At 40.4% G+C, this 21958-nt stretch overlaps 1 protein-coding gene across 1 annotated transcript; it reads right to left on the reverse strand.

Annotated features, from left to right (window-relative positions):
- Positions 1 to 348: 348 nt before the first annotated feature.
- PPP1CC (protein phosphatase 1 catalytic subunit gamma) lies at positions 349 to 21606 on the reverse strand. The gene is made up of 8 exons (XM_043557582.1): positions 21336 to 21606; positions 10278 to 10409; positions 9080 to 9310; positions 4593 to 4697; positions 2997 to 3220; positions 2654 to 2788; positions 1630 to 1690; positions 349 to 740 (listed from the first exon to the last, which is right to left on the reverse strand). Exons 1-8 carry the CDS (start codon positions 21388 to 21390, stop codon positions 670 to 672), a joined length of 1014 nt encoding a protein of 337 aa, XP_043413517.1. The 5' UTR covers positions 21391 to 21606; the 3' UTR covers positions 349 to 669.
- Between the last annotated feature and the right edge of the window lie 352 nt (positions 21607 to 21958).

Genomic DNA, 21958 nt, shown 5'->3' on the forward strand with positions numbered 1-21958 from the left:
CACACGTGTGACACATGTAACATAACACAACACCGTGTTCCATACGAATTAGGGGAAGGGAGAAGAGAGCAAATTACCGTGCATGCTAACACTGGTGGTTGAGCCCGAGAAAGCAAACAGTTGTTCAACTGAGCCCACGCCGAGGGAAAACCATGGATGCAGGGGACACTGCAGCTCACCAAGCCCCACCCCTCCCGAACAACACAGAAGGATGGCTCAATCTCATCACCCCACTTCAGAAACGTAGCTCCATCCAGGTTAGACCACCACAAACATGAGCATCCGTATTATAATCCCTCTTTGCAAAACAGACTATTTGAAGGAAAACAAATCCAAATTGAAACTGTGTGGTTTCCAGAGCAATTTATTCATTAAAATCTATTCAATATGCCATCAACAGTTCTCCTGGGTGTATTGTGCAGATAAATAGACACTGAGAGAATTTAACAAGTTCGTCGTTTAATAAGTCTGAATTCATTTTCACCACATGGTATTGTACACGGTCATCTGTTGAAACAGATTTCTTTTTAACAGATTAAGTTTAAAAAAGTCATAGATACTGTGAGTTCTGTATAAATTGGTGGATAGTAAGTTAGTTCCTTTGTTTTGACTTATAAGCCTCAACTTCACCGCAGAATAAAGAATGCAGGCCAAAGAAAGCATAATCGGTCACTCGTATAGAACAGTATTGTTTCTATAATTTGAAGCTTTCTGAATGGACGGGTTCAGGCCTGATGTAACTGTAAAAAGATTACTTAATGAATAGACTATATGGAAATTGTACAAAATGTTATTAACTTTAATCATTAATAGCTTAAACAGCACTATGTTACTAATTGCTATTCAAAACCAAAAACCTGTTTTTGAATCCCAAGTGTGGTGTGTGTACATAGCCACACCACCTTGGACTTAGGGGGTGTGTCAGTACACATTTCAACAGAAACTTTGGCTTTAGGAAAGAGTCACAAACATTTAAAATAATGGCTTTAATTGTCATTTTGAGTATACGGTAGGGGAAAGTGTGCTTTAATTAAATATACATCATACCAGTGATGCTGGCAAGGTTGAGTTAATCCTAATGACAGCTATAAAAACTAGTTTGTACACGACAAGACAATGAGAGAAAAAAGCAATCCCTTTGAAACAAAATTTAAAAAAAAATATGTTCACAGTGGTTTGTATCAACAGTATGTATTTTATGACAATAACATGTACAGACTGAGCACCCTAGGGCTCTCTTTATATTCTAAAGAAAACAAGCATTTACATAATTCATGGATTGAACTAAATTTTAAAAAGATCAATTGTACACTGACCCCTTAGACAGGATAAACTGTCCTGGGTGTACAGCTTTAACACCATCATTAAAGTTGTTTGCAAAAGGAATAGACAATTAAAAAACAAAACATTTTTTCTTGGGAGTGGAGAGTCTTTCATTTGCTGTTATAACCAGCAAATGCCATTCATTAACTCAAAAAATGGAAGGGGGAGCCCACAAACACACTATTTGAGCAAGCTGACCAATACACATTACAGTTTTAAAAATGAAGGTTATATACTATATGTTACAAGTCCCAACTAGGCAATGTCAAAATGACATCTATTTCTTTGCTTGCTTTGTGATCATACCCCTTGGAGGTGTTACAGGTCTCGTGGCATTCGGCTTCTTTTTCTCTGCAGGCTTTAAAATCTGCAAAGATTCAAAATATGGTGCATTTTAGGAAATATTCTCAACCGCCAATCTTAAGATTTCTTAAATCTCACTCAAATCTTTGTTCAGAAACGTTTTTGGCCATTTAAAACTGCCCCCAAAACTTTGAAGGCCCCACTAACATATTAATATAAGCCAAGCTGACGTGAACATTTTGGTTAAAAATGTTACGATGAACACATTAAATGCATGGACAAATTATTTTGTCTCTGGATAAAATAACAATTTTCTGAAGTCAGACCTTGTAAGTACCTTCAGGCTATCCCTTCTCACACAAAGGAGGAAAGTTCTTTAGAGACAGCAATGTTTGAGTCTCTCAATCTCTGGGAGCTGCAAGTTCTCCCAGTTAATTGGTAAAACAACATTTTACTGCCACTTGACTTCAACAGCTTTATTTGTGTTAATGATTGGGCTAGGCTAGCTTGAAGCTGTACAAGTTTAATCGTAATAAGTGAATGAGAAAAAGATTCAGGCAGACTTTACATGTAAACGATGCTTTTGCGCCAAGTGAAGGCCAAATGATGTCATGGACAATCAACAGGTTTTGTAGAAATGAGAGCAGAGTGGTGGGAGAAGGGAGTAATCACACAGCACGTTTGGCACCTGGCGGTTAGTTCTATTCTCACGTACAAGTGGTGATTAAGTTTAGCTGAACACACTGATGTTATAGTTTCAGATTTATAGTAAAGAAGGCAGGAAATTCTTTTTACCCCACTTAAATAATGCAAAAACAGTTAAATTCAACACTGCAGGAAAGGTTCTCTGATAATTTTTTTTCCCTTAAAAGGGGTCCACTCATTACCGAGTTAGGACAAACACTGGTTACAGGAAAGTAAAAATTGAGTCTATTCAACATAGATGAACAGTAGGCAGAAAGTAGTCTTTTTAAATCAGTAAAATTCAGACATCATAATAAGAAGCAATGTTGAAAACATCCTCTACCTGAAAAGAACACATTAGAGTTTCGTCCACACTCATCATGGCACCTGCATTGTCAAATTCTCCACAATAATTGGGTGCAGAAAACAGAGTGACCAACTGCCTCTTTGCAAAAAATTCGTATCCATCTTCAACCACCTTGGAGAGAAAATGTTTTCAGTATAAGTAGGTGTAAATTGTAGGTGAGTAAAACCATTTTTCAGTTTCCCATTGAGTCTTGTATCCTCTAGGTCACTTGCAGAGACATTTTGTATGAATAAGCAATACCTACCCACTAAAATCAACAAGGAGAATCTGTGCTCACACACATGCTGTTAAGTGTACATGTAAAATTCAAAATCAATACCTGATGGGCTCTACATATAAGATCCAAATCATGCTTATGGAGAAATTTTGCAACCACTTCAGCACCAAATGTGAAGGACACTCCTCTGTCATTTTCACCCCAGCCTAAGACATCTTTATCGGGGTCAGACCACAAAAGATCACAAAGAAGACCTTGATCTGGTACATCAGTTGGTCGCATAATTCGCCGAATCTGCTCCATAGATTGAAGATCTGGTGATAAACCTATTCAATGAGATGAAAATTGAAGGAAACAGAACTTTAAAAAGGATGTTTGCACTTTAACGGTTCCATTTACTTACATAGAGATGCAATGACTCTAACCTGGAAGGCTTAAATTAAATCTACGGTTAGGACTTTTTTCATGGCTATGCTTTCTTGTTTAGCTTTGGTTTAAGAAAAAAAAAAAAAAAACTCAACTGAAAAGGCACTAGAATTTATTATATGCACCAATCTGTGGGGAACATTATGTTTAAATGGTATAAAAATTAAGATCCAGTGATTTAAAAACAACTACTCTTCAACTCCTTTGATGATGGTAGTGAACAGTGTACATTCTAGATTTTACTACTGACCATTAGTAAGGACTGGGTGCAGAAGGTGCAGATACTCAGGTGTGATCAGCTTTCCAGGGAACCTGTGCTGTCCAAGGACCATTGAATCTATCAGACCAGTTCAGATGTAGCTGACTTTCATCTGAGTCTAAAATCACATGCCCAGGGGCTCCTAGCTAGCTCAGTGGGTGGAGCAGGAGACTCTTGATCTAGGGTCGTGAGTTTGAGCCGCATCATGAGGATAGAGTTTACTTTAAAAAATAAAATTAAAAAATTTAAAAACCATATGTCCAGCTCTACCAAAACCACTTAAAGTACAGGAGGGCAGGAATAATGGCTTTATTAAAATATATTGTTTTGGCTCTCTGATGGTTATCTAATTTCTGTCTATAGATGAAAAGAAATTCTTCTGGCAATTACTACTTCACAGAGCACAAGCACTGAGCAAAATCCTTTTAAAATCCAAATCAGGGCACATGGGTGGCTCAGTTGGCTAAGCATCCGAATCTTGATTTTGGCTCAGGTCATGATCTCATGATCTGTGAGACTGAGCCTTATATCAGGCTCTGAGCTCTCAGCACAGAGCCTGCTTGGGATTCTCTCTCTGCCCCTCCCTCAGCTTGCACTCTCTCTCAAAAATAAACAAACACTAAAATAATAATAATAATAAAATAAAAGTCCAAGTCATAAAAATTTCTGGAGGATCAAAAACAGACCAAGGAAAGTCTACTCACATTTTCAGTATTCTAGAGGATCTATAGTACAGCATATTAATCGTACTTCATTTTATATTTAAAAACACTTTCTGCTCTATTTTCAAGTCAAACTGTTACAGAGCCTAGAATTCCCTGTAACAAATCAATTTCTTACTTTAGATTTCTAGCCAAATGATCCTGGATGTGCCAGACTGGACCCATGATACAACACATCAGTAAAGGAGAGTTCAGAGGAAGTCATCCCAATGACAACTCATAAATGTCAAAGTGTACACACACCCTTTAGAAGGGACAAAATCTATCTGGAACTAAAATCGGCCCACGAACCTCCATGACAGCAGAATATCTTCTCATCCACGATGGCTGCTATCGGTAAACAGTTAAAGCAGTCTGTGAAAGTTTTCCATAGTTTAATGTTATATCTTCTTTTACCTGTGAAAATTTTAGGATGGTTAAAAAGAGATTGGTGTTCTATAGGTTCATTCTCTCAGGACCATTTCTCCCAAAGCAAGGTGCTAATTACCTTTTAAGTAAACAAAAACTATGCTTTTATTAAAACCCCATTGGAGGTTTTTAGCAGAACTAGATATACTTTAAAATTCCATAGAAGTTTGAGATCAGAATCCCAGATGCAACGATTAAAGATCATTAACCCCCAATAATTATTTGGTAGCACCTACTCTGTTTGAAATCTAGTCTGTTTTGTCCAATCTCAACCCATAAGTAGCTCCTGTGTCTAAACGTAATTATGAACAGATCACACATGTGTCATTACCATCTTCCTTCTGTGGAAGCTTCTGAGAATTAACACCCATCCTATCTCCCACTATCATCAATGGCCTACTGGTACCAGATAATTCCTAGTCCTACATACTCTAGTAGCAGGCACAAATGACTTATAGGGGAATACAGATTTACTGCAGGCACCCCAGGATAACCGTTCCTACAACTGCCACAAAAGCTCACGTTCCCCACAGACACGATGTTATAGGATGGTTATATTCCCTCTACCAGCCCTGTATTCCATACATACTGGAGTCACAGTGTGATCTGGACACAGCATGTCTTTTAAGGCACTGTTCCCACAAGAAAATCATATTCTGAGTTAAAGACCTACTCATAAACCTTGGAAGCACAAATCTGTCAGACCTGGATTGAGAATGGCCCAATTGTTGGGTGCCTTTGTCTCCTGTACTCTCCATACCAGAAAGACCAAAGATCAAAGCACAATGTTCATTCCTAAAGCCAAGTTTGTCCTTCGTCTCTTTTTTCCTTTCTTATTCTAGGGACATCTACAGGTTTAAAGCTGAATGTTCTTTGAAAATTAAGAGACTGGCCCAAGCAGCAGGTTCCTGAACCACACCTTCCACTCTAGTGCAAATCAAGTCGGGTATGGAACTTAGCAGAGTTTGGAATGTAATGTAAATTCAACAAATACTTGACTTCTCCCTCTACAGAGGACTGTCCTTTTTTCTCATAATAGTCTATTTCTCTGCACCTGGGTATAACTCTCACTATGGTTTACCCTGTTTGTATTTCTTGGGCGGTCACTAATTCCCTATGCCTTATCCTCCTTCATTGGAGGTTTCCAAAAGCTGAATAGAATTCCTCTCTACAAAAGGCTGAAAGGAAACCTGTTCACAATCACCACCTCCAATTTCCAATAATGATAATAATGGAAGAACAAGGCTGGGCTGGTCCTGACCTCCATTCATAAAAGTGACTTGGTTCTATCTCCCATTTTCCACTGTATCTCTGAAGGACCATCCAATGGCTCACTTGGATTTTTCCTTTGCCCATATGCCGCATCTGCCAGTGCTGACGAACCCTCTCCCTTCTTAAAGTCTGCTCCCTGATTTTTTATTCATGCAACACACTCCAGATTGTCTTGCAGAGTCCTTTGCTATCTTTGTTGGTTTCTTCAACAAAAATGAGGATTCTTCCTTCTATTGCCTCTGAGCATCTTAACTAAGTCCTGGGGCCCTGTTTTCTCTTCTCTCTACATTTCCTCTCTCAAGCTACTTCACACCACTAGGAACATCTGGCTCCAGAAAGGCTTAGCCTGGATAAATGCCAACGTCTCTTCAAGCTTCCAAATCTGGGGATTCTGAGCCAGAACCCCTAATGCAGTTTCCAATTACTACAGATCAGACCATTCTAGTATCAGAAAAGGGTAACACACGTTCACATCTTATCTAACAACAGATACCAGGACTGCAGTCATAAAACTGGGGTGGGGGTCAGGGGGAGAAACCGTAGTAAAGAAGAACACTTATTATACTTGTGAAATAAGCCTAGCACTTAAAGCAGTGGTTTTAAATTGTTCCATGAAAGTCTACATTTGAGTAAAATTTTAATGAAATTATCGAGTTTTTTAAAAGTCTGCAAACCATGAATTGAAGGCCACCTATGCCAAGGACACTTCTGTGCCTGCAAGTAGACTAGATGGCAAGTTATACCTGCCTGATGGGGGGCTGGGGGGAGCATGAGCACAGAGTCAATGAGTCTTGACCAAACAAGAATCAAAACTGATTCCAACCATCTAAAATAACTGTTAAAGTCCTCTGCATTAAATAGAAACTGAAAAGGACATAGCTAGTATCCTCACATTTGGATATATGTCACAACAAGGAGATCATCTGGATTTGAACTTCATCAATGAAAACATCAAAGTACTTGCTGAATAGTGTATAAAAGGAACCTTTTTTTTTTTTTTAATTTGAGAGCGAGCGAGCTCGCATGAGCAGGGGAAGGGCAGAGGGAGAGAGAATCTTAAGCCGGCTCTATGCCCAGGGCAGAGCTTGTGAGATCATGACCTGAGCTGAAACCAAGAGTGGGACGCTTAACTGACTGAGCCACTCAGGTGCCCCTAAAAGGAACCTTTTCTAAAAAGTAGCAACTATAGCAAATATCCAAAACACAATTTATAAAACTCGCTGCCTTTCATCTCACTACCTTAGGAGTAATAACTGCTTTACTAGTACTTCTCTGATAGACTCACTGTCAAAATTAAACACCTTTCTTGGGTACCTGGCTGCTTAGTCAGGAGAGCATCTGACTCTTGATCTTAGGGTGGTGAGTTCGAGCCCCATGTTGTGAGTAGAGATTACTTAAAATAACAACAATAAACCTTGCCACAGACTCAGTTGCCCTGGTCAGTTCAGAACCCACAAGATTTTTCTTTGGAGATCCCTCCCCACCTCATCTTACCAGATGGGTCTCAGGGCCTCAGACCACCAGGCAAGTATACAATTGTGGGAGAGGGTAGGCAGGAGTAGGAGAGCTAAGTCTAGAAACATAATCTTTACAGCAGTGCACTTCTAACAAATGAGCTATGTGGAACTGAGATAGAAAAACACATTACAGGTTATGACTACAGTCTAGGGGAGGGCCACAGGGACAATTCTTTACTGATCTTGTTATCATCACTGGCAAATGCTAGTAACTCAAATTCCTCAACCACCTCTCTCGTCCAAGCCTGAAGCCTCTCCTAGCACAAATAAGCACAAAAGGAGGATGGGGTAAGGACTCAACACATTTTTTAAAAAAACATTTTATACTTAACACTACAACAAAAACCTCCACCAAAACTGGCAATTTTTAAGGCTTTAAGAATCTTGGCTTTTGTCAATTACAACTCAAAGTGCACCTTCAATTAAACAATCCAAAATGGATAATATGTGTAAAATATTACACAAAGAAATTTTTGTTTGTTTTCTAATTTTTCTTTCCCCTTTCAGCACATTTTAGGATAGTAACTGGCATTTCTCCTGGGTGCGCATGTGCCAGAAGGAAAAAAAATACAATATCACAAAATTTAAAAAGCAATTATTTGGGGGCGCCTAGGTGGCTCCATTGGTTAGGTGTCCAACTCTTGGTTTTGGCTTGGGTCATGATTTCACGGTTTGTGAGTCTGAGCCCCACATTGGGCTTCACGTGGGTGGTACAGAGCCTTCTTGGGATTCTCTCTCTGCCCTTCTTCCCCCAGTCTCAAAAATAAATAAATAAACTTAAAAAAATAAAAAGCAACTATTTGTGTATTTCAAGATACCATTTATAAGAAATATCCAGAAAAGGCAAATCTATAGACAGAAAGCAGGTCAGTGCTTGCCTGAGGCTGTGCTGATAGTTGCACAACCTTATAAATTTACTACAAATCACTAGGACAGATTTTATGGAATGAAATTATATCTCAATAAAGTTGTTAAAAACAAAACTATCTATTTGGACAGGTTCTCAGAGTTGGACTAAGAATTAAGTTATCTGTGAATTTTCACAAAAAATGATCTTAAAGAAGTCATCGCTGGGGCGCCTGGGTGGTGCAGTTGGTTAAGCGACCGACTTCAGCCAGGTCACGATCTCGCGGTCCGTGAGTTCGAGCCCCGCGTCAGGCTCTGGGCTGACGGCTCAGAGCCTGGAGCCTGTTTCCGATTCTGTGTCTCCCTCTCTCTCTGCCCCTCCCCTGTTCATGCTCTGTCTCTCTCTGTCCCAAAAATAAATAAACATTGAAAAAAAAAATTAAAAAAAAAAATTAAAAAAAAAAAAAAAAAAAAAAGAAGTCATCGCTGAGACCATTACTTCTTAATCTAATAATCACATCATAAAAGAATCTAGGGCATTATTATACTGCAGCAGCAGTTATTTTTCTACCCCAAGAAAGAAAAAACTACGATAAAAACAATTAATAGAAAACACGAGAGACTGTAACATTTCATCGAAACAGTCATAAATCCTAACAGAAGTATGTGATAGTTCAATTTATGACCAAGTATCTCAGTTTAAGTAACTTTTCCTTACAGGTAGAAAGTACTTACATTCATCATAAAATCCATAAATTCTATTGATGCTGGCACATTCATGGTTTCCTCTGAGAAGAAAAAAATTCTCGGGATATTTGATTTTGTAAGCCAGTAAGAGGCAGATAGTTTCCAATGACTGCTTCCCCCTGTCCACATAGTCCCCAAGAAACAGGTAGTTGCTTTCTGGCGGGAAACCACCGTACTCAAAAAGTCGAAGCAAATCATAGTATTGCCCATGGATATCACCTAGAAACAAGAATTGTGTTACACAGTAACTTCATACTTCTTGTTCAATCCACTAACAAGCTCTGGAGAGACCATCTTTCAACACTCCCTGCATAATGGGATTGATCTGTAATAATAAGAGTTAAATTTGATGGCTAACACTAATTCCCAATCTTGTATTATATTTCAGTTCATTTCAGTTCAAGTGAGCTTTACTGAAAATTTTAAGCATATGTATATGTCCAGAGTCTCACACAAAACTCAACTAATTAAGAATTGATTTTGTGGAAAGAATTATTAATGCCCAGACAGGCCTTTCTGCCAAGTAACATCGCTTTCCTTTCAGGTCGGCTGATCGATATCAGACCTCTGGCAACTCGGTCCGCAGGGACTGTGTCAGCAGAACTGCTGCACTGCTGCTGAGCCCTGGACCGGTGTGAACAAAGGCACATACACAACACCCACCAGTTCATTCAGCTCTCAATTTCTCCCTGCTAGATAACGCCAAAGAGCATTTTACTTTAAAAACATCCATATAAGCTTTATCAATGTAGTCAAATAAGCTAGAATATAGAACATTACTCAGATGAACTTCAGTTTTTATACAGATTATCTGCATCTATCATGTAGAAACAGATGACAAATGGCATCAAGGAAGGTCTATTTTTAAGCATAACCAGTCTTACTTTAAGCTTAAATAGAATTCCTATATATTCATATAGTTCAGACCTTTTCTTAGCTCTCTATTCAGTTTCATCTCCTTTCTGTTTATATTCCTTTAGTGAAATAGTTTTTAGAAAATCTGAAGCACATCTAAGTAAACTAAATCCATTAATGGTATTTATTCAAAAGCTAAAATTATTTAATTTTAAGTAGTTCCAGGTTATTCATAAACAGCAAATGATTCTGCGGGGTAATACAAGCTCATCTCTATATCCTTGAGTCAATCAATCATATAACCAAAAGCTGTTCATGTGCCAAAACCTACCACATATTTTGAGTGGTGCTTCAAGTTCTAGTAGGATAGGCTGACTGAGAAAGATCTCTCGGGACTTTAAGCACAGTCCTCGGATTTCATTCTCCTGTAGCTGGACATTCTTACCAGGCTTGGACCCTCTCACTGCAGAGAAGAAAAACTCCAGTTAGTCAAATGAAGTCAAAATCTAATTTACCAGAAAAATTACAATGATCTGAAAAGGCACAAGTTTTAATGAAGAGTCAAAAACACAGTTTAACTGGCTTTCTGACTTGACTCTATTTTCTCAACACTTATAAAGAACATGGTTTTTAATGACTAATTACAACTATAAAATCTTGGACAGGATTTCATCATTTAGTTACATCTTCTATACCAAGTCAAGACTTCTTATGCTGTCCTGAACAAGGAGCCACGCTCTGTATGAATACTGTTAGAAAAGGTCTTCCTTGCAGAAATCAGACTCCCTGTGGCACAGCTCGAGGCCTCTGTTTGCATCCAAGCCACACAATTGGCTTGTTCACCTGCAGCCTGCCCACCAGGCCATTGCTTTTTGCCTCCGATCTTGTCTTCTCTTCTCCAGCCTTATAAATGAATCAGTATGTGTACAGCAGGGGGTTTCAGAGATTGTCATGTTACTGAGTTGGTTCTAAGAATTTCTTGTTTTAAAATGTGAGATTGGTAATGCTCAGAAGCCTGCCCCCATCAGTGCTTTTCAAAGGGTGATAGGTAATCTATTTTCTTAAGAGTTCTATGAAAAAATGTAGGTGTTGTTTGCATTTCACTGAAACACACTTTAACGTTCATTGTACATATTTTGCCGTGCAACCTCGGAGCCTGCATCTGTGAATACAATCATGACCTTACAGGGCAAAGGATGTCCATGAATGATGTAAGGAAGGTTTCCTAGTAATCTGAACAAATAAAAAGAAAAGGGAGAAAAGAAAACATGGTATAGTACTAGGTGTTGCCCACATCCAGGCATTCTTGTTGGAGTTCTGTTCACTATCAAAGTTGAGCCCTCCAGCTCCGTAACAGTTAATTTATCAGCAAGTGGGCAGGAAATGAAATTTTGTTTTGATTTCAGTTGTAACAGATTAGACAGTCACTAACTACAGATTAAAGAATTGCTAATTTTACCTTAACTTTACAGTTATCCAGTGGCCTGGTTAAATACAGGGATTGATTATCCTCAACTTGCAATCAGTCCTAATACTCGTTTTGCATAAAAGACTAATGAAAGCAGGCATTCTATGAACTACAAGCGAAGCAAAAACAAAGAACCAGACTAAATATAGAATGTTACCTCACATCCCTCCACCATTAAACCCAGTATAAAATGATTTAGTTTTAGCAAAACCACAAAACCCATCAGATAACATTATTGTTGCTAATTTAGGGGTGCCTGGGTGGCTCAGTCAGTTAAGTGTCTGACTTCGGATCAGGTCATGATCTCACAGTTTATGTGAGAGATCAAGCCCCATGTCGGGCTTCCCACTGTTGGCTGGAGCCTGCTTCGGAGCCCCTATTTCTGTCTCTCTCTGCCACTGACAACCCCCCCTCCACTTTCTCTCTTAAAATAAACAATTATAAATAAATAAACAAACAAACAAACAAATAAATAAATAAATAAATAAAGGTTGCTAGTTTAAATTTCATCAGTTTTGGAGGCTTTATATTCCAATTACAAAATCATTCAGTCTAATAGCTGAATAAAAACAGTAAGTTTAACTGCTTTGTTCTGTAAATATCTGATGTTACAGAGTGATAAAAATTACAGGTAAAAAACCCGATTGTCTGTTGAGAACTTTTTTCCATTAAAAATGTCTGTGTTAATTGGGTGCTCAGTTGGTTGCGTCCAACTTTGGCTCAGGTCATGATCTCACGGTTGGTAAGTTTGAGCCCCACAATGGGCTCTGCACTGCCAGTGCAGAGCCCACTGGGGATTCTCTCTCTCCCTCTATCAAAAATAAATAAATACACTTAAAAAAACGACTATGTCCAAGTTTGAGAAATATTGTCCTAGGCAAAGTCATTCTTCAACCTGAATAGCCACTGAAGCCCTGAGTTCTCTGAAGAAACAAGTTTGAGCAGAAATGGAACACTGTGTGGAGGGGGTTTTATTTTTTCCAATGAACGACAGTAAACAAGAAAAGATGACAAGAGGGAAGGGCCAAGCTCTTGAAGCACACAATGAACTGGGAGCCGGTCCCAAGTTTCTGTATTAGTTCTAGAGCCTGAACAAATCACTACTTTGAACCCCAAAATATGTAACTGAAGTAAACAACTGCCAGTCTCCTTCTGATAAAAATATTACGAAATGAGAAGCAACGAAGAGGAAAGCTCAGTAATGACAACGTTTGAGGGAAGATATGGAATAGACACACATATAATACTACAGCAACTGAGCAACAAAAAATGGTTTTTCCAGAACCACAGTAATTTTCTCTCTAGATACACACAGTGAAGAACTCAAGAAACGCTCCTGATGGAAAGACGGTGGGATTCCTGTTTCACTGGCCAGAAAACCCCAATCATTAGCAATTATACCACAAGTCAGCCAGAAGTTTGGGCAGACAGCCCAGCAGGAAACTTTATTTTTGGCTAGGAGGGGACTCCTAGAAGCTTCTGGTTTTCAACCTCAATCTTTTCAGCAGAGCCCTTTAAGTCCTCCAGAAGAGTATGCAATAATAACTTACACCTATATGGAACAAAAGCTATACTTTTTATAGGAGAATGCTATCATAATAAATCAGTGCCATCAGATTAAATCAATCTTGTTAATATAAATTTTACTGGTTTTGAAGGCTTCCCACTACAACCTTCAGACATAGTTTATGTTAAGTTTTCTTGTTCTGTTTTCCTGTTTGTCCTATGAGTGGAGTGTATAGATAAGTAAAAAGCAATATTGCCAACTTTTAAAAATTATCCTCTACGTCAATAAGGATTAACTGCAGTTTTTCCAGAACAGATCAAGAATTTATATCTGAAGGACAGTGCTCATTAAAAATAACATGGCCCTGTGGTGCCTGGGTGGCTCAGCTGGCTAAGCCAACTGAACTCACGGTCGGTGAGTTTGAGCCCCACATCAAGGTCTGTGCTGACAGCTCAGAGCCTGGAGCCTGCTTCAGATGGTGTCTCCCTCTCTCTCTGCGTCCCCGCCCCCAACACACTCTCTCTCAAAAATAAATAAACATTTAAAAAAGATAACCTGGTCCCAAGGCTTCTTGAACTCCCTACAATTAGCTCAAGGAATAACATAAAAACGGAAACTCTGCCAAAACCACCATCTACCAATTGGCAAATACCTGTTCATCCTTCAAGGACCACCCTGGAGAGCCTCTTCTGTCTACCTCCTCTCCCTTCATAAGCCTACTTGCTTCTGAAATGCTCTCACGACACCTGGACACCACTCAGCACACGTCACACTTAGTACTTTGTACTGTGATTGCCATTTCGCTTTCACCTATTCATCTGAGCCTCTCGGCAGACTAGAAGCCCCAAGACCACACCACTTGCTCAGCAGTGTACATGCCACGGCCAGTATGTGGCAGGTGCTCAAAATTTGTTGTGTGAATGAAACCTGGATAAATCTCTAAGCGCTGATGACTTGTGGTATCAGAATTAAACACACGTACCAGACTACATACTTTTGATTAGTTAAAAAAAACCCAACAACCTGTGTCTGTTCTTTAAGTTAAAAATCAATAGAGTCATTTTCCTATCAGCCTTTAATAGAGCATTTTTCTAGTTGTAAAAATCCAGGATTACTCTTAAATTTCAAGTTGAAAATGATAACAATTAGAAGATAAAGATTTCAAAATGTGTTTTAGCAAACCAAACGCACACTGGATATTTCTTAAAAATGGCCATATGGCAGGGGGTGGGGGGCGCCCAGGGGGCTTAGTCAGTTGAGCTTCGACTTTGACTCAGGTCATGGTCTCGCAGTTTTTGAGGACTGGTTTTTGAGTTTGAGCCCTGTGTCAGGCTTGCTGCTGTAAGCGCAGAGCCCACTTTGGAGTTTCCCTCTCTCTGTGTCCCCTGCTCTCTCTCGCTCTCTCAAAAATAAAAGATTTTTTTTAAAAATAAAAAAAAGATGGCCATATCGACCAATAGCACATAGATCTACTTCATTATTTTCGACGTCCATCAAATAGAATTACTTACTAGTTGTAGATAACATTTACTAAGCACTCACCATGTGCTGGGCACTGCACTAAAGGGCTTTACGCTGCCATTTAATCCTCACAGCAATCCTATGAAGTTAGGCTCTCACTTCTGTTATAGCCCGGGAGAGGTTTAGTGACTTGGTCCAAGGTCACAAGAGCTTTTAAGCACACCGGGCCCCAAAGAACTCTAGGTCTAGTGGTGCTTCTACCATACAACTTTCCTCCCAACTGAGGATTTGTTCTTCTTTAACTTCCAAACCAAAGGAGCTTTTATAGGACAAACTATCAAAACCCTAATATATGGTCACTGCTCCCTAAGAAAGTTCCAAGATGGGATATAAAATCATAAGGCATCCTTACAAATGAGAAGCATTAAATCAGAACTAAATTAGGCAATCTGTTAAAACTGTCAATACTTATTAACTATGCTTCAAACATTCAAGAGAATAGGTGTAGAGTATCTACTATGTGCCAGACCCTCTGGCGGATGCTGGGGATACCCTGGCAACAGGATGGACAGGAACCTTAGCCTTTCTCTTGTGGAGGACATGAAAAGTAAGACCAACTAGGTAACTGCATCTTGGTATAAATGCTACAATGAGAACTCCCTCCCCGCCCCCCCATAAAGATTATAAAACTAAAAGGTTTACCCTAAGGGTATCTTCAATATCATTAAAAACACAAAGGCTTTTTAAATAAAAATATCTCTATTTTATCACTAGTAGCTACAAAGAGAATTACAATGCAGCTCTACTCAATAAACATCAGTTGATACTTACCTTGAGGTTTAAAGCCCTCACTGTACTCTGTGCATAGTGGGAGAAAGGTTCATAAAAAAAGAGACCCTAGGTGGAAAATTCAAGACTTGTCACCCCATGTCACCTTCTTAAGTAGTAGCCAAGGTAAGCTCAAGTAGTAAATATCAAATTATTTCAACAACTGCCAAAGGAATCCAAAATATTCCAACAAATAAGAATTCCACTTTCCAGATGGAGTGTTTCTCATAAAGACAGATGCTAGGTATTGCATGGAAATCAGTAGGTATTGTGAACATGTATAGGTTAGTGACCAAATACATTAATTTAGACCTTAAACATACAACTTTGTAAACACTTTTCCCTTTACCTGGCTAGAAAAAAAGAATTCTGAAAAATGCATCATGGCTGTTAACAGCAAAGGCTGTTCTGTAAAAACTTATCTATTTATCTGGCAAATCACTAACATGAGCATATGATAAAAACTTCCATGCAATTTTATCAAACTGACAAAAACTTGAAATAAGAAAAAGAATGTTTTCGGTGATTATTTGCAACACCAGCTTTTTCTTACAAGTAACACTAACTTTTCTCACAGCTTGCCAACAAGCAAAGTAGAGATGAAAACTATGCAAGGAAATTTAAGACTACTTTGGGATTATTTATGAATAATAAAAAGTATTCTTCTTGCTCTTTAATTAGAAGTCCCTTAATTGTTGAGGGGCGCCTGGGTGGCTCAGTCGGTTAAGCATCCGACTTAGCTCAGGTCATGATCTCACAGTCCGTGAGTTAGAACCCTGTGTCGGGCTCTGTGCTGACAGCTCAGAGCCTGGAGCCTGCTTCAGATTCTGTGTCTCGCTCTCTCTCTCTCTCTGCCCCTCCCCTGCTCATGCTCTGTCTCTCTCTGCCTCAAAAATAAATAAAAACATTAAAAAAAAAAGAAGTCCCTTAATTCAAAGTCTTACTGAAGGAACGGCATACACAAAAAAAGCCCCAGATGAATTACAATGAAGTTTTAGAATCTATGAATGACACAACCAGCAGAAAAATAAGCCAACACAGATTTTGCTGTTTTAAGATAATCTTATTAAAGCAGGTGGTAATCATATTCACTGCAGTGACAGAATCAATAACTTCACTAAATAGAAGACAGATTTAGGAAAGGAAGACTTCAAACCAAGACAAACAGGGAATATTTGCAACATTAAAACTTTCCCACAAACAACTGAATTCTTTTCTGCAAAAAATAGAAAAGACAAAAATGTTATCAAGAATCCTTTGGTTTTATTGCAAAGTCACCAGGAGGAAGACTTCCCATTTTCGGGCCATCTTAAAACTGTTTCCTCACTATACCCTCCCCTCATTGACTTTCCTAACTGCTGCCCTTATACTTTGGCCATTTTTTTAAAAAAATTATTTTATTGAAGTATAGGTGACACACAATGTTACATTAGTATATACTTTGGGCATTTAGCGGTGATACCAATTTTCTCAAAATAATCAGGATATAGTTGCAAAACACTTATCCACTTGCTCTCAAAATATTTTGAGTTTTCTACACCTAGAGTGAACCCAGTTTATTGAAAAGCATTTATCTTTTCAGTCTAACAACCCATCTTGGTAAAACACTACTAACTGGACTCGAGGTCTGACCCTACATTTTACGAGTGTTTTTCATTTTCATAAGCCTTAATATCAGTGACACCCATTCCACTCTACACAAGGGATGCCTGCAAATCTTAAGAGCAGTGGAGAATTTGGGAGATTTCAGGTAAATCAAGACCACTAAGTAAATCATCTGTTCCTACATGCTTTGGATACAGGGGTCTGATCCTAAAACTTAATAATTCATCCCAGAGTTCCATAAAGTCCAAAATTATGAAATCTTTCCTTATTCATCATGAATAAGATTTTTCCACAGTTTTGAAGCAATTCACATCAGAATGTGGTCTCCTAATAGCCCTGATTTGTAAATGAAGTGAATGAAATAGTCAAGTTGGTATAAAATCAGTACCAACCACTGCCTTGCTTCAGGATCAGTAATCCTCACCTACCTCAAGTAAACTGGCATTGGCACACATTTTTGCAGAACAGGTCAAAGATTATTATAGGACTGCAGCGTCAAAGACATAAAACAATCTCACCAACTAAACTCTACTTCGGCAACAGATTACTAATGCGTGGCCCAGCACTGTTTCCACCTCACCAGCTTGGGAGAAGGAAAGCCTGGCCTTTGCTCCCGTGGCTAACATTCCCTCAAGCACAACATCATGACGCACACCATCCTGTTAAGATTTCACTGATGCCTCCTGCTACTGACAAACAAGGGGACACTTCAGGCATGAGGAGAGCAATCCTTTCCATGCTGTGGGTTAGGACTGGTGCAAGCCTCAGTTCGTGTCTCCAAGAGATCTTTCCGAGATCTCCTGCCTCACAGGAGAGGGTGAGGCTTACTGCAGACACGCAGTAGCGGGGACAGCAGGGAAGAGCAGAGGTCTCACAACACAGACTTCTTGTAAATTAGGGAGTTAGTGACACAAACTTGGGTATCACTGTCTTTATCAACAAAACGCCCTATGGTAACTGCTTCCAAGAAAAACCTGTATCGTTAAAAGCATGACCTATTAAAAAATAATAAATGCAGAGGTCTCATTAGAAAAGATTACTTTTGTTTTCTTTGATCAGAATTTTACTAACTGTATAAACATGTTTCATATTACACCAAAGAGCTAAACACACGGGTCACTGAATTTTAGAGAGTATCTGAACACTCACTATTTTCAGATGAACTCTTACACATCAGAGGATTAAAGTAGTAGGCGCTTTCTGAGGGCTGGGGTAGAAGTCATTATTTAAACACTAAAGTAAGTAGGACAATTATGCAAAGCCTGACAAAGTCTTGCAGTCTGACAATGGCCATCTTCAGAGCCAAGACGCTTTTTGCAAATCAAGATGTGAAATGTTACACTGCCTGCTATGTAAGAAAAGTACTAGCCATCACTGCTCCCTGAACCAGCTCACTTACAAAGTTAAAACTCTGCCCTCTCACTTTTCTCTAACATGGTAGGAATATCAGACCAAATCAACACCTGGCTTATTTTCCCTCTAAATCTCCCAAGTTTTAAGGTACAGGCAATTAAATAATTGAACGTTAGTTAAACTACGAGTTTCAAGTTTTATCACCAGCAAGGCAAACAGCCTGGATAAAGCTTCCGAGATGGACCACATAAATGATGCCTCAGCTAAGTAAAAACAACTTAAGAGTTTAGAGTAGAAAACAACTGCCAAGCTGTACTCTAAATCAACACGCTGTTTTTCTTAAATAAGACCTCGCTTTGAGTTGCCTTGTCAGTACTATTACTGAGCCACTTCTCAACTAAGCTTGCACAGTCTTGGACCTTTTTATTTTTTAAGTTTATTTATTTTGAGAAAGAGAGAACACGCAGGGGAGGGGCAGAGAGAGAAAGAGAGAATCCCACACAGACTCCACACTGCCAGTGCAGAGCCTGACGTGTGGCTCCATCTCAGGAACAGTGACACGAATGCTAGGGTCTAGAGTCGGAGGCTTAACTGAGCCACCCAAGCGCCCCCAATCTTCCACCTTATATGAACATACAAAAAGAGATCACAAAACTCCTATTCCATTGTCAGATATACTTACACCTTAATTAAAATTCTTAGGGGAAAATGTTTTGGGGGCATTACCTCCCAAAATCACAAAATTTATTATCAACTTCTAACATACATACATACATACATACATATATATATATATATATATATATATATATATATATTCACACACATATAATCTCCTCCCTCAATGGATCATCTTCAACCATTTCTCTGCCAAATTAACACTGATGAGAAAAAAGGGAATTTAAGCATATAGTACTGTGCAGGTAGCCCATTCCGAAGGCATTAAGATACAATGCTTTCTTATATTAATTTCAATGAAAAATGAAATAGTAAAAAAATCCAGGGGCGCCTGGGTGGCGCAGTCGGTTAAGCGTCCGACTTCAGCCAGGTCACGATCTCGCGGTCTGTGAGTTCAAGCCCCGCGTCGGGCTCTGGGCTGATGGCTCGGAGCCTGGAGCCTGTTTCCGATTCTGTGTCTCCCTCTCTCTCTGCCCCTCCCCTGTTCATGCTCTGTCTCTCTCTGTCCCAAAAATAAATAAACGTTGAAAAAAAAAAAATCCAGTTTTCAAGTGCAACATAACATGTAAAGAGGAACTATTAAGAAATGATTGATCTCATTTTAGATGATCTAAGTTCATTAAGGTAAATTTCTTAGCATGATTTTAAAAATAAGATTGAAATGAACAAATCTCTTACGTGAATAGAATTACAGGCAACATAGATCTTAAGTTAACAAGACTTAAATGGTTTTAAAGTGCTGGTGATTCTAATCAACACAGATTCCAATTTTTGTTTCCTCAGTGAAATAAAGCCCATCTAATCTAGAGACACATAACCCTGCAGAGACAGAAGTTAGATTTAAAATGAAAATATTTAATAAAAAGTTCCTTTCTTACTTCAAACAGTTTTAATTGGTTTCTGTGGCCTTATATAAATCAAAGGACTATATTAACTAGCATGAAAATACAGTTCTTATAATAAATGTCAAGTACTTAACGAGTGACAAGTTTTTCACACAATGCACTGACATTTCAGGGATCCTCATACACATTCAGTGAGGTTTTCCTTTAAGAAGGTATAAAAGTAAAAAAACAAAACAAAACAAAACAACAACAAAAAACAAAAAACCCCAGCACGGATTAAGATATTCCCAGGGGTTTCATTTTAAATGACTTATTTAAAAGACCTGCAAATTCTAGAACCAGAGTTACCCCAATTGTTCTTAGTCTGGACTCCATCCCTCAAGCATTTACAGTGCACTATTTTAAGAGGACAGTATAAAGGCAAAAAAGCAGTGAAAACTCAGCCAAACCTACATTATCCAGCGCCCAAATCAAGAAAGAGATTTGAATTCTCCCAAAGCCTCAGAAAAAGACTTAGCATTAGACCTGGAGGGGGTGGGGTGGGGGGATTCACTTCCGCGACCCTCTTTGAAATCCAAACTTCATCGGTCTCCCAGGTCAGTATCAATCAACTGTCAGGCACCTCAGCAGTCTCAGGTCAACCAAAATCCAAGCTTTCTTTTAACCTCTGCCTAACTGCTGAGCAGCTCCTTCCTTCAGACACAAGGTGGGCTGAATGTAGCAAGTTCTAACTCCTGGCTGCCTGGGTTTGAAACCCGACTGTCACTGATGTGTGACCTTGGTCAAGTGACTTAATGTCTCTTGTGTTTTAGTTTCTTCTGAAAAACAGGAAAAAAGACCAGCACCCACCTCTCAAGGTTGTTGGGAGAATGAAACTGCTCTATGTCTGACACATAGTAAGCGCTTTAGAAACGCTGACTATTGCTATGAACGTAATTATGAGATGAATGCAAAGCCTCATTAATACAGAGCCTGGCACAACCGGAAAGATAACGAAACTGTCACCATCGCTGGTTTCAGGTTCAGTGGCACGTTCAGAAAAGAGCGCGGAGACCTCTTCAAGATCAGGATAACTTAAGAAGAGTATTTGGGAGGGCAGGAGGGGATGGGTTCCAAGATCCTCCGGAGATATGAACATTCGTCACCAAGTAATAAGAAATGGGCCGCCCGACACCAGCCCCACACAAAAATAAGCAAGACAGGAAAGAAGCCCCCATAGCCGGTGGAACCCACAGCCCCATCAAATTCCCTTCCGAGAGGACGAGTACCAGAAAGTAAGGAACACGCCGTCCTGCAGGTCGGACCGGGCCCCCCAGCCCTCTCGCCTCCAAAGACTGGTCCCGTTTGCGGGGCGCAAGGGGGTACGGACCGGAAACGTGGGGGTGGGGAGCGGAGTTTTCAAATCTCTGGGAAGAAGGCTGCACCTCTGAGCAATGAATGAACGGGGCCGGGAGGATCTGCGGGGTGGGCCGAGTGCCGGACCCCGGCCGGCCTCCCTCGGGCTGCAAACCCTTGGCGCCACGAGCCAACTCGCGGGGCTCACTCCCCTCGGCGCTGCAAGCCCAACCGGCCTCCCAACTCCCCCTCCCCCCGCGAGCCCCCGGGGCGCCCGCCTCCCCTCAGCCCGTCTGCCGACCCCTTCACCTTCCAGCAGCCGTTGGATGATGCTGTCGATGTTGAGTTTATCTATATCCGCCATCGCCTTCCCACCGCCGACCCTCCCGCAGCGGCGCCGCCGCCGGCTCGCGCCCGGGACTCACACCTCCTTTCCCACGCCACGAGCACAGAGGCGGCGGTGGCGGCGGTGGCAGCAGCCGCGGCGGGTCCCCCCCCCAACCGCCCCGCTCCCTGCTTCCTCCTTCTCTCCCCACTGGAACCACGAGAAGAACAAGATGGCCGCCGACTCCTTAGCCAGTCTCTGTCGGCGCACGGATGCGCGCGGCGGAGTGCAGCGGCCCGGCCGGGACTTCTTTATGGGCCATAGGGTGCGCGGGAGGGGGCGGGACCAGAGCGCGGGAAGGGGGCGGGACCAGAGCGCGGGAATCGGCGAGGACGGTTGAGCGTAACCGCGCTCCCGCGCGGGATCCCTCCGCCAAACGGGCCGAGCAAATAGGCCCCCTGGCGGGAGCGGGAGCTGCAAAGTTGCACGCGGGAGTTGGAGATGAGGCAGTAGACGCAGGTGTGCGCTCCTAGGTTTGCAGTCTCCGCCAGATACTGTTCATTAAGCTAGATGTTTGCAGACTTGGCCATGTGGAAACCCACCGGGA

Source organism: Prionailurus bengalensis, chromosome D3 (genome assembly GCF_016509475.1).
Source record: "Prionailurus bengalensis isolate Pbe53 chromosome D3, Fcat_Pben_1.1_paternal_pri, whole genome shotgun sequence".
NCBI classification, from domain to species: domain Eukaryota; kingdom Metazoa; phylum Chordata; class Mammalia; order Carnivora; family Felidae; genus Prionailurus; species Prionailurus bengalensis.

What these genes read in the sequence shown, in the direction of transcription:
- PPP1CC (XM_043557582.1), bottom strand. Translation starts at nt 21,390, where the DNA reads ATGGCGGATATAGATAAACTCAACATCGACAGCATCATCCAACGGCTG. An exon ending in AGCACCACTCAAAATATGTG is followed by an intron (nt 9,311 to 10,277) that starts GTAGGTTTTGGC and finishes TCTTGTTTCTAG; the next exon opens with GTGATATCCATGGGCAATAC. An exon ending in TTATATGTAGAGCCCATCAG is followed by an intron (nt 2,789 to 2,996) that starts GTATTGATTTTG and finishes TTTCTCTCCAAG; the next exon opens with GTGGTTGAAGATGGATACGA.